Raw genomic sequence first — 12,710 nt, 5'->3', positions numbered from 1 at the left:
CCCCCGCCCATCACCTAAGTGACAAGTATGGTCAGTCAGGGGGTGCACTGGCACTCTCATGGGGTGCATGTGCACCACCTTGCACACTCTACATGTTGCCACTGCTGCCCTCACTGCCCTGGATAGTGAGAGAGGACCCTGAAGGCCTGTCCCCAGTAGTGGGAGGGGAGTGGGTCTCACTGGGAGGTGTGGGGTGCTGTGTGTGACACACCAAGACTTTTGGAGACTCCTGATAGAGCTGAGACTTGTGGGGTGGGGACCAGGGACACCATCACTGCCCTGTTGAGCTCCCTGCTGTGTTGGACAGGGGGATTCCCAAATTAAATGCAGTGGGGGCTCCCATGAAACCCAGGTGTCTGCCTAGGACAGGCCTGTGTGTTTTGGGTATAGGGACCACCCGCCACTGCTGCTCACGGTTGCCGCTGAGAAAATCCTGCAAGAAGGCATCCATGGGTCCAGGGTCCTTGTAGAGGTGCAGGGCCTGGGAGAAGTGATAGAGTGAGACCAGCACATCTTTGGGGCTGCGCAGGGTGTAAATGACCTGGGGAGAGGGGAGCAAGGCTCAGATCCTGCAGAAGAGATCCTCCTATGGCTGCTGTGAGCCCTGCCCTAGTCTTCCCCACTGCTAACGTGGCATGTGCTTGTGTGTGGGAGGGGAAGAACTGTTTCGGGACAGTCCAGGCCCATTCTTTCAAGCCAGGCAACTTCAAGAGCTTGAGACAGAGACAAAGGAGAGGACCACAGAACCCTGGAGTAGATGGGCTAGAAAGTACCTGGGGGCACCTAGAGCAGGTGGAGCCAGGCTTCCCTGGGAGCTTTCCCAGCCTAGGGACCTGACATACAGACAAGAGCAATGCAGTGGATCCTGTCTCTCTGGGATTGTGGAAACACTGGTAGAAGACAGGGTCTGGTGCCAGAGCCATAAGACATGTAAGGAGCTGGGTCACAGGATAGGCAGCAGGCAGTGGTGAACAGGGGTGTCAGGCTGCAGGGGGTCACAGTGCAGCTCTTCCAGAACCCCCTATGATGGATCCTATGGGACAGTGGTAATAACAACCTCAGCATACAACATGGGAGTTGGTTGATGAAACTGGTGACATCCCAGGGCAGGGAGCATCATCTGCACAGAGGAGAACCTGAATATCTGGCAGAAGGAACTGGATGATATTGAGGATGGAGAAAACAGGAATGGGGCAAAAATCAACAGCACAGAGGGCTGGGTCTTGCCCTCACACACACAACAAGGACCAGTACCAGGCACTGGGGCCTCATGGGCTGGGAGGGGAGACCATCCCAGGGTGACTCTGAGTCACCAGCATGATGCAACGAAGAGAGGGAAGATGCTGGACGGGGTGAGGCATTTCCTGCAGAGACCAGGAGGATCTCTGTGCCCACCCTGGGGACATCTTGGGGAAGAAACCCAGTTGGGTTTGGAGACGGTGGCTCAACCTGTTCAGGGGCTGAGGGGATGCTGTACCTGGGAGAGCCCCTCACTCCTGACCCACAGCCCCCTGCTCACCCTGCTCACCTTCGCCTGTGAGCTCTGGAAGGACCTGGGGAAGAGCTGGATGGGCAGGTGTGAGCTGAGAAGCCGGGGCGGTGGGTACCTCAGGGCATTCTGCAGCCCCCTGTTGGTCTCGATCCAGGGGGCCCGCCTCAAGTTCAGCACACTGCGCACCCAACTGGGGTCCCCGTCGCACCGAATCAGGCTCAGGATCTCCAGCATCCAGTTGGTGCCTGGGTGAAAGGTTTGGCATATGGGAATCAGTCCCTACTGCACTTTCTGGACAACTCTCCTCTCCCCAAACTCTGAGTTCCCCTCCACTGCCTACCTGATTTGGGGTAGGTGATGTTGAAGATGTCATCGTCCTGCACCTGGAACTGTCTGTCCACGTAGTCGAGTGTCTCAGGTGAATACTCCAGGCAGGGGAAGGGGATCCCCTTGTAGGTGAAGAACTGAGTGGCCATCACACCCTGGGATGCAGACGTGGGACCCTGGGACCCAGCTGACATGGGCAGCTATTGTGAGGCAGGGCTCTGGGCTGAGCTCAGGACATATGGTGGGGTGGGCAGGGCCATGTGTGGGGGGCAGCACAAAGGGAGGGATGTAGCCCTGGTGCCCTGTCAGGGAATGACCTTTTCATGCCCTGCCCTGCCCTGCCCTGACCCCAACCCAGAGCTACCTGATGCCACTGCCCGGGGGCAGTCAGGGTCAGTGTCCACAGGACCGCTCCTCCCCCCCCGCCTCCCCCGCCTAAGCTGAGCCATGCTGGCTGTACGTACAGCTTCCCTGTGGGGCAGACTTTGCTCCTGGCAGGCAAAGGGATTCAGTCTTCACCTTTGGACCTTGGGGGAGCAAACAGCTGCCAGATCTTGAGGAGAGCAGCACTGACAGGGGAGTGGGGCATGGGCATGGGCATGGTCCAAGTCTCCCTTACAGTCTTGGGGGCCATCAGGAGTCCTCTGGCTGGTCCCCTGCCCCTGTACCCCTGTCCTGCTCTCTCAGAGGCAAATCAGGGGCACACACTGTAGCCCTTGGCCCCAATCTCCACCCCCAGATCTCTCTAAAGATAACCCTGCAGTGGCCACCCCAGCTTTGGGGTCCACACCTAGGGGTCAGACTCCTCAACCCATTTTCCATCTCCCAGCCTGTGGCCCCAAGCCACAACCCAGGCCCACCACTCTGTGATGTCCCATTTCTGAGTGTCTGGCTCTTCCCCCAAGGGGCAGGGCTGGATGGGGAGAGCAGAAATGAAGGCTGGGGAGGGCTGGGAGCAGCAGGGAGATGTCCCTTTCATAACCTCCCATTGCAGTGGGATGTTCACTGAGAAAGCTATGTCCAGAGAGGTCTGACGGTCAGAATGCAACCTCATGTGCTGTGTCATCCAGATCTTTTTTTTTTAATTACAACTTCCAACTGAAACCAGAGGATACTTTCTTTCCTCATTCTTTAAATGTAAGAAATGCTTGTGAAAGCTCAAATTTTGAAAAGACATTAATTTTACACACAAAGAAATACCGCTAGAGATAGGTATGACTAGACACAGCATGTGATTTTTATTTTGAATAGATTTTCATTAGATTTTGTTTAATTTTAGATAGTTTATTTTATGGTCTATTCATTGTGTTAGTCCCACAGTCATCATAGTTAAATTTACATCTCTCATTTTGATTCATAAAGCATAGTTGAGCCTCCTGGAGCATCTTGACAGTGCAAACCACCCTTCACAGCATCTCCAAACCTGAGTTAATGTTCATCTGAGTCAACATGAGCACACACACCTGTTATAAGGATTTTAGTTAGAAGTAAAAGAGGTCTGCAAGCTGGAAAATAGAAAAGGGATATAAAGAGGAATGGCTGACACACAGCAACGCTGCAGAAGGAGCGGAAGCTTGACTAAAGGAACATTCAGACCGTCAAGAAGGAAAGAGGTTCATCAACCCCTGGGAAGGGAAGAGACATCACCAGGAATCAGGTAGATGCTAATGAAGACAATTGACCTCATGAACAGGCACTTGGTTTTAAAGTGTGGGTCAGGAGTCAAAGGGGGTAGCGGGACAACTGCTTCCCTGCCCCCCCGCTCCCCCCCTCCGGATCCACCTCTGTAGATGTGCTTTGGTTTCTAGAGACCATTAGAAGGGTTGTGGGGTGTTGTTGTCCAGAATCAAGCCCCAACCAAGATGCTGTCACCGTAAAGACATTCAAGTGTTTTGTGTCACAGGGAATTCCTGCTCCTGGTTCTGAACAGGACCCTTCCCCGGGGGCCCCCACACTCAGAGCCCTGCAGACCAAGCTCCAGCTCATACACAGTACAGGGGCCATGTCTAGGTCCCTGAAGTGGGAGAAGGAGCAAACATTAGGCCTGGTGCTGTGGAAGAGTCTGGAGTAGCCTCTGCAGGCAAGAGCTACCAGAGAGGCAGGTCCACAACCAGCCTGAGCACCAAGAGTCACTGGAGATATGGCAACCCCTGGTCATGGAGCCCCAGAATGGCTGGGCTGGTGGGACCTGTAGGCTGTCACACCTCATGGACCCCCTGCTCCAGGCAGCGTCAGCCCCTTGTGACACATCCAAGGTGGGGGCTGTCTTCATGCACTTGGAGAGCTGGAACCAAGGCAGCCTCTGGCTTGAGGCTTATCTGTTATTTATTGCCTTCTAGGAACAGGTAACTGCTGCTGGTTTGCTCAGCTTCCAGGAACCTAGCAGGGATTGCACTTGAGGGTGTTGGCTGGTGACCACCCTGTGAGGGGAGGCAGTGCCCAGCTGGCTGAGGACCAGGTCAAGGTGGTTCATGGCGCAGAGATTTAGCAACCAGCTGGATGGTGTGTGGCAGGACTGGCCCAAGTGTTGGGAAAGGGCTGGCTCATAAGGCTGGGGGATCAGCTGTAGAGTCATTGAATAGCTATGTGTCAATGTTGGAATGGACTCCTCTGCCTCTAGCGTCTGGACCCCTTCCGCCAGCCTGCCCCTCCTTTCTCACTCTGTCCCCCACACCAATATCAGGAACCCTCAGCTGCAGGGCAGTGACAAGAGGAAGCTCCTGCCCTCTGCACCCCTCTCTCTACCCAGCCCACAGGCATGGGGGTTATCTGTTCCAGGAAATTGGATCTGGCACTGGGTGCCCCTCCCTAGGTGTCCCCTGCTCCTTCTGCCTGAGGCTACTATATGACCTCACTGGCACCTACCCCAGCCTGTCAGAATCCTGGGGCAGGTAAGTGCATGGCTTTCTTTCCGCAAAGCTCAGGGGACTCCTTTTGCCTTCTCCATGCAGAAGGGATGGTGTCCTTAAGGTGGGGGAGTCCTTGCTATGGGGCGTATGAGCCCCAAGCTCAACCCCTGTAGACTCTGCATACTCCTCATTTGGGCATGGGGTCCAGGGGTTATGAAGCGTGTCCCCATCCCTTGGCATCTTGTTGCCACCTCTGTCCCCTCTCTGAAGAATGACCCCTCTCCTGGTCCTTACTTTTCCAGCCATGGCACTGAGAATAAGGATGCTTCTGCTGGTGCTGTTCTGGTGCTGTGTGGTGAGTCTGAACTGAGCTGGGTCTGGGCTGACTCAAAGGGGGACAGGACTGGCATGAGGACCTGGGGGAGCCCTGGATGAGCTAGCAGAAGGTGAGGGGCTGGGAACACAGGGATGGAAGGTCCCTACTGGACTACAAACCAGTGCCCTGTATCCAAAGACAACTCTTTACCTAAGGACTCCCCAAATGCCCACTTAACATCCCCAGTGACAGGCACAGTAACCAAAAACACCCAGGAATACACCATGGCTAAAAAGTAGGGGAGATGGGGGCACTGCCCACAGGATTACTGGACCCCAACCACCCTGTCCTAGACTTACCTCCATGCCCATCTTGGGGGTGGCAGCATGTAACTCCATAGACTTGCTGAGCCAGGGCTCCATGTCATGGCCTATCATCCCTTCCGCAAGGAAATCCAGTCCCCACTTGAAGTGCTGCCAGTGTTTTGTTTAGAGAAGCATTCCAAACATTTGCTTCTCTGACAGTTAGATGTCTCATTTCCAAACTGAATTTGTCTACACCTGGGTGGTAGGAAGGTGCACTGGCAGAGCTGGTGCAAAGGAGTTCAAGGCTGGGGTAGGTTGAGAGGTGGGGGCACAAGTACAGCTGGGGGGGTCCCAGCACTGGGAAGTTGGGAGCAAAGAGAACGGGTGCTGTCAGATGAATGAGGGGGTTGTGGGTCAAGAATGAGGAACACCAGAAGAGCCATTGGGGTGGGAGCTTTTATAAATGCTCCACCCACCTCTGCCTCACACCTGGCTTGGACACCAATCCCATGGGGAAGCAATTCCTCATCACCGTCCCATAGATGCAGGGCTCATGGAGCCCCATGGCCCAGGGCAGCCTCCAGCTGCTCATCACTGTCTTGGCCCCTTCCACTATGGTTACCGTCACGGTGGAAGGAACAGTTTTCCAGAGGGTCCTCACCCTTCACCAGGGTGAGACATGGACTTTTCAAGCCTCCACAGAGATGGTGGGGACAGGCTTATTCAACAGAATGGTTCTGGTGGTCATTGACCAATGGTCCCCATCCTCACAGTGAGCTCAAAAGACCAGCCATCTGAAAGCATGGTGCTGTACCCCATGGGGAGCTTAGGCCAGAAGTACTATGTGGTCAGCCCCATGTCAGAGACCAGACTTCTGGCCAGAGTTCACCATCTTGACTAGGCTTGAAGTCCCCATGGTGGAGATCCACCCCCAGGGCCCAGTGAAGATCTATGGGGTTTCCTGAAACATGCTGACCATTGATCTCCCATCCTACCAGACCATTCAGCTGCAAAGTCAGGCCTTCTTGTCTGGCTCAGGTGTCTTCTCCCCATGGCCCATGGTGGTCCTGTCTGGACACATAAAGCTGCATAAAGTTAGGTGACACCCAGAGTCACATCATCAAGCATCTCCTGGCTATATCCAGCTGAGTCTCCTCCTTCATCCTGCCCCCACGGGGGAGCAGCAAGGAAAAGCTTAACCAAGTCTACATTGTGGCCTCCCAGCTCAGTGTCATTGCTCACCGGAGCAGGAGCATCCCCAGGACCCAGAATGTGGCAGCCAGGAAGGTGGTTAAGCTGGTTGTTGGGGGCTCCACAGTGCTTTCCATCATGGCCAGTGCTAGCATGCAAGTCTTCTAATGTTCTCTGGGGAGAACAAATGAGCACATCACCTTTTCCCCATTCTTCACCCGCCCATCATGAGCTTTTGCTTATCCTACCACAACACTGGGCCTGCAGGGTTCAACAACTATGTGGCCCTGGTGGCCATGGAAGAGGATGTCTGGGCCACCACAATCAATAAGAGGCTGCCAGGATCCACCCAGTGGCAGATGATGCAGGAGCTGGATTACCTTGGGGCACCTATAGCCTGGGCAGGAGTTTCAGCAGCCACAACATGGAACACCCCCAGTGCAGTCTTCGGCATCCTGAGCTTTGGGATTGCCTCGATGTACGTGTAGGGCTCGGTGGGCATCTGTACTGAGGGTGGCGATGGTCTGAGAAGTGTTCAAGGGCTTCATGGACCACAGGGATGGTCCAGACTAGCTAAGCCTGGGCTCCAGTTTCCTTTGGAGGGACCATGAAGGATTCTCAGGATTTGGGAGAAAAGGGTGAGTCCAGAGGGCAGCTGGGAGGGTGCTCATTCATCTTCTGCTTTCCCTGCAGGCCCCTCTTGCCTCCATCCCTCCCACTACAAACTCTGTGGGAGTGATGCCCCATGTGCACTGATGCCTGGACAAAGTTGTATCAGGCTGTGAGTCCAGCAGGATGATCTGAACCATATCTGGGTTCTTCAGCCACTGCCACATGCTGTTCAGTCCTGCCATCTACTTTGGCCACTGTCTCTATAACCTGTGTGCCTCTGATGGGGCATGAGAAATACTGTGCTGGAGCCTCCAGGCCTATGCAACTGCCTGCCAGAGCCCCGATTGGGGCCTCCTTCTGCCGTGAGTCTCCACAATTGTTTCCAGTGCATTGTCCTCACTCACTACTTTCCTGATTTGTTTTCACTGTCCTTAATGTGGGATAGGGGGATGCAGAACACATACCAGGGGAAGGCAGAAAGAATGCTTGTCTCCACTGGGCTGGCATCAGGGGTTGACCTTGGGTCCCTTTGGTCTAGGGGAGAATGGCAAGCAGTAGAGAGTTGCTATCCTCTCTGAGACAGCCACTAAGAACCAAGATGACATGACCTGACTGGGCAGGGAAGGAAGCACGGAGCCACCAAAAGGCCCAGGGTGAGGGGGCCTGGTGGCATACCAATGTCCCCAAGCTTTGCATCTCACAGGTGTCACCTCCAACCATCAGCTGCCTATACAGGAGCCACTATATCTTGTGCACCCCCTCCTGTCACATCACATGCACCAGCCCAGCTCAGCCCGTTACACGAGGAAGTGCTTTAAAGGCTGCCAGTGAGATGAGGGGGCCCTGTACAAAAAGGAGAAATGCATGTCTCTAGACAGCTGTGGCTTTGTCCATGGCAGGAGGTGCATCCAGGTACATGCACAGGGGCTGTTATGGCTGGCTCCACCATGGGGGAGAAGCAGTGAGCATCCTTTCCATGTCCACATGGCAGTGGGTGACTTGCTACCTGGCTCCCAAAGCAGACCCTCAGGGTAGTGCTGTGACTCACCCCACATCCCACACAGAGTCTGGGACCCCACTGGGTGCTGAGTCCTCTGCTCTTGGACCTCCTCTTGGACTATGAGGCCAAGGGAGCCTGTGGCCTCGGTGTTTTGCTGCTGTAGGTGGTGACCTTTCAGGGATTCAGGTGGAACTTGTGAAGGGCTTCAGCCAGAAAAGACATGGTGGGAAACTTTGGAACGTCTCATGACAATTTAGACTGATGGTTTCTGCCATCTTGGAAACCCTGTCATTTTTCTTCTTAACATTTTTTCAATGAAGCCCTTGATGTTTTTGTATCAAAACCTGTTTTCTTTTTATTTGGTTTGACCTTACGCAGAAAAAAAAAAGTCTTTTAAAAGGGTTGAGTGACTCAGAAATGAAAGCAGGCTGGGTGGAGATGTACCTTGTAGACTAACTAAGTAATGTGTATAGAGAGGGCTGAAGTGAGATGCATAGAGAGCTTCAGTCCACAAAACTTTGTGCTCTCCCTATCCATCTTATTTAGCTGGTCTGTAAAGATGCATCTCTACCTGCCTTCTGACTGACTTCAGACTAACAGACTGGATAACCTTTCTTTTTTTTTTGGTGTTAATCCAAAATTAAATGTTTCTAGGATTTTTCTGAGTCATTTACTTTTGACCCACCTAAGATTGTCTTTCCCCTCGAGGTTCAGCTGCAGAATGCACCAGGCCTGTGTTTGTGCTGTTTTGATGTGAGCTGCTTGATACCCTCACCCCTGTGGCGTCTCTCTCTTCTCTCTGGGCACAGTCCTGTCTGCCAACTGGTTGGAAGCCTATACCTATTATGGCAGGGCCATGCTTCTCCATGAGAGCACAGCTTGCATGCCAGAAGAGAGCTGTGCCATGGAGAATGGTGTGCATGCTTGTTGTGAGATAGCACCGGTGCTCCCCCTCCCCCCACCCCTGGCATTATGACCTTCTTCTATCCAGGAGGGCAGTGTCACCTCTGCTAGTCTCCCTCCCGCATGCCTGTTGCTTACCCTCCTGGATCCTGCCCATGCCTTTGCCCTTGGGAGTGAAACCCCATGTTATACTACTCCTGCAGGAAGCCATGCTCAGGGGCTGGCTGCTTGCCACAGGGAAAGGTCTTTGTCTCCAGGGTCTGACCCCTTTGTGCAAACAGTTGCTGCAAAGCAGATGCCTTTTGCAGCTGCAGGCACTGAGGGATAGTGGTTTGGCCTGTCTAACATTGACCCGGCTATGTTTCCTCATCACGACAATAAAGAAGAGGATCAGAGCCACCTGGCTTTTTGGAAAGAGGAAAAATAGTATTTCCCTCACAGAAGGGGCACGTCTGGGGGTGATGGGTAAGTGGGATGGAGAGGTGGCTGGAATGGGGTGGCATGTGAGGATGGCCTGACTGTGGCACAGACCATTGAGGAGGGTCTCAGGGAGGCACCTTTGTCATGGAGCTGACTGTAAGAAGACAGCAGTGACCCTGGCCATTCCACAGGCCCTCTGAGGTCATCCCCATGGTCCTTGGAGTCTGTTGTTCTGTAACAGTTTCCTACATGCAAGGGCAGTGAGTGAGTCCTGTCCCTGTGGGCTGAAGTGTTCTCAAGCCATGGGAGTTCTCCAGCAAGGCAGATCAGGGTGTGGGCACACAGGATATGCTCAGGCCTTTCCATGTATGCAGCGTAGAAGAATCTATGGGTCAGAACCTCCTGGCCAAGCCAAGCCAGAATGAAGTCTATTCTATGTCTGCAGGGCAGACTGCCCTTTCCCCAGCACTAGAGCCTCTGCTGTCCTGCTGTCTCCATCACCCACTGCCCTCCTACTATCTATGGGAAGTTAAAGTGCAGCTGGAGAGAGGCGGGGGCTGTAGCTCAGGGCTTTAAGCAGCAGCATCTGAGGGTAGACTGAGTACTGGGTGAATTAGAAAGCCCTGGCCAAGGAGAAGGCCATGAGATGAAAAGGGGTGGGAGCCAGCATACACAAAGCATGGCCCCTTAACCACAGAGGCAGTCTGGCCCTCACTCCCACTGAGAGCAGAAATCCTGCTGCCTTAGGCTTCAGTAGAGGGGAACCCAGGCAACACATGTACTCTGGGGAAGCTGCAAGAGGCAGCAGCTACAAGGCAAGCTTTCTGGGACCCAGGGAGACCCAGGAAGGTGGATGAGTGAAATGTAGTTGGCAGAGGACTGGGCATAGCTGATAGGGTGGTATGGAGGGCACTGGGGCACCTGAGGGGCACCCAGCATAGAATTCTATAAGGATCAGGGACCTCAGGGGCTGTAGAGAAGGCAGTTTGGCTTGGGCCAGGGGCCCCAAGGGACTGGGATGGCATGTGAGACAGGGCTAGGAGTCTGGGGAATGAGACAGGGTCAGTGGCCTGGAGAATAAGAGAGGCTGGGGTTCATAATCCAAGTCTCAGAGCAGTGGATATGGACTGAGGGGGGAAACTAGAGTAAAAGCCAAGGCTGGGTTGTCTGAAAGCCAGACAAAGGTGAGAGGCCTCACTGACCAAGGGCCAGGGTGGGACCAAGGGTTCCGCTCCAAATTGATACCAAGTGACACCTGCAAGATTTGGGCATGGTTATGGGGGCATCAGGTGGCCACAATTTTAGCCCTTAAGGCAATAAGGGCCAGAGTGGGGGCTGAGCTTCATAAGAAGAGCCAGTGTCTAGAGGGATCAGAGTCCCTGGACTGAGATACTGAGGTTAGCAGAGGTGGATCCCTGAAGGATGAGGGGGTCAAAGCCCCAAATCAAGTGGGACAAGTTGAGGAACAGAATTAAAGGATCACCCAGAGCTTCTCGGCCTCAGAAAGTGGGTCCCCCTCTTTATTTGTACCATCAAGATGTAGCAGGTGAGGCAGGAGGGTGAGACCCTGAAAGGCCAGAGCAGGTGCATAGGGCAGGGTTAAGGTGGCTGCTCTGGAGCATCACAGTAGTCTTTGGGGCCTGTCCTCCTATAGGCAACTTCTGCAGGAAGAGCTGCATTGGGTTCCCCATGGATAGAGGGTGTGGGCTATGGCTGAGGGGAAGCAGCACCGAGTACCTGCAGCTGCATTCCCCCTGCATCATGGCCTGCACCCATCTCCGCCACTTCGTACATGGTTCGTGCTGGGATTAGGGAAATCTTGGCCTGGAGAACCAATGGGTTGTGAGAGAAAGACGGCTTGAGAACCAAGAGAGTCCACTCCACTCACTTGGTTTATTTAGCATCTAATTAGTGCATAGCTAGCAATGCACTAACCACCTTGCCAGTGATTCCTGCTCCCCATCTTGCTGACCAGGCAGTCCATGGTCTCACTAGAACATTCAGGGCTGTGGTTTAGTCATCCAGTAGTTCAATAACCCTCTGTTCCCAAACTGTGTTATGCCTTTTACTTGCCCTGTAACCCATCTGCCAGGCATTGGACAGGAGCAGCACGGACCCAGTTCACCTGAAGGTTTTTACACAAACTTGGCTCAAGCCCCCACCCAGAAACACGGGGAAATAATTTCTGCCTGGGTATTCCCATGTGAACGAACTTCCCCACTCACAAGCAATAGTAAACTATAAGGAGGGTTATGAATGCAGGAAAGGGACAGACAGATGTAAGAACCCCATAATAATCAGTGCCCCCCTCAACTCCCTACTAACCACTCAGTGCAGTCAGTAGGTTTAGGGGTCTCACTCCATCCCAGGCAGGGTGCACAGAGCAGCCAGTAGAGGTAGTGCAGCTCTTAGCCCAGGGCTTCATTTGTCTCCCTGTCACTGGGGCCCTGCTCCACTGCTGTTGCTTCTCACCGCTGCTGGGGGATGCTGCTCCTCATCACTGCCCACTGCTGCTGGGGGTGGCACAGCTCCTCTGCTGGTTGCAGAAGCAGCCCAGCTCTCTTACATTCAGGCTTAGCTCTTTCAGGATCTGGGAAATGCAGGCTCCTACCTGACCTGCTAACACCCTAAAGTATCAGCAATTTAGGACTCAGTGGGCAGCAGGTTCAGACTGGGCTCACTCAAGGGATGTATATATCACCAGCACTCATCCCTCTCTGGTTGCATGGTGAGATGCAATGCCATTCCAATCTGGAGCCTTTCTTTGTGCTGCCTGAGCTGGGAGTCCCTTCATCTTAGACTTCCACACAAATCATGCTGAGTAGTCACCCCTTAGCTTTATCTACTCAACTTTCTCTTACCATATAAGCCAGGGGTGGGCAATTTATGGCCTGTGGGCTGCATATGGCCCACCAGGTCATTCTATCCAGCCTACAGGGCCCTTAAAAATTTAGAAAAACTTTATCTGCTCCTGGCTTCCTGTCAAAGATGACAGAAGACAGGGGCAGTAGGACCCAGGGGGAGCCTCAGCAGGCACCCAGCACCCCAGCCTCACCCCACCTCCAGCCATTTCCCTGCCCTCCTGCCTCCTGCACTGCTCTAGCACCACATTGCTCCCAGCTGCTCCCAGCTGTACTGGTACCCAGGTATGTGTGGGGGGGAGGGGACGTGAGTGTGTACACACATGCACTGCTTCCCTTTACCTTACCATTGGGTCTTAGTTGGTGGGTCTCTGGGTGCTGCCATAGTGTGGCAAGGGGGGGCTCCCTGCCTTGCCACAGTGCTAGGGTCCCCA

At 53.9% G+C, this 12,710-nt stretch overlaps 1 protein-coding gene across 1 annotated transcript in view; it reads right to left on the bottom strand.

Annotated features, from left to right (window-relative positions):
- LOC102370269 (sulfotransferase family cytosolic 2B member 1-like) overlaps positions 1 to 2,106 on the bottom strand; it is a 6,308-nt gene extending 4,202 nt beyond the window's left edge. Inside the window, exons 1-3 of the mRNA XM_006036790.3 lie at positions 1,833 to 2,106; positions 1,529 to 1,737; positions 415 to 541 (exon numbers count right to left, since the gene is read on the bottom strand). Of these exons, the coding sequence (XP_006036852.2) occupies positions 415 to 541; positions 1,529 to 1,737; positions 1,833 to 2,013 (517 nt within the window). The 5' untranslated portion in view covers positions 2,014 to 2,106. The remainder of the gene's footprint in view (positions 1 to 414; positions 542 to 1,528; positions 1,738 to 1,832) is intronic.
- Positions 2,107 to 12,710: the final 10,604 nt, after the last annotated feature.

This window comes from Alligator sinensis, unplaced genomic scaffold, assembly GCF_000455745.1.
Source record: "Alligator sinensis unplaced genomic scaffold, ASM45574v1 scaffold891_1, whole genome shotgun sequence".
Classification (NCBI taxonomy): Eukaryota; Metazoa; Chordata; order Crocodylia; family Alligatoridae; genus Alligator; species Alligator sinensis.
Note: the sequence above shows the minus strand (reverse complement) of the source record. Positions and strands in the feature narration are given on the sequence as shown.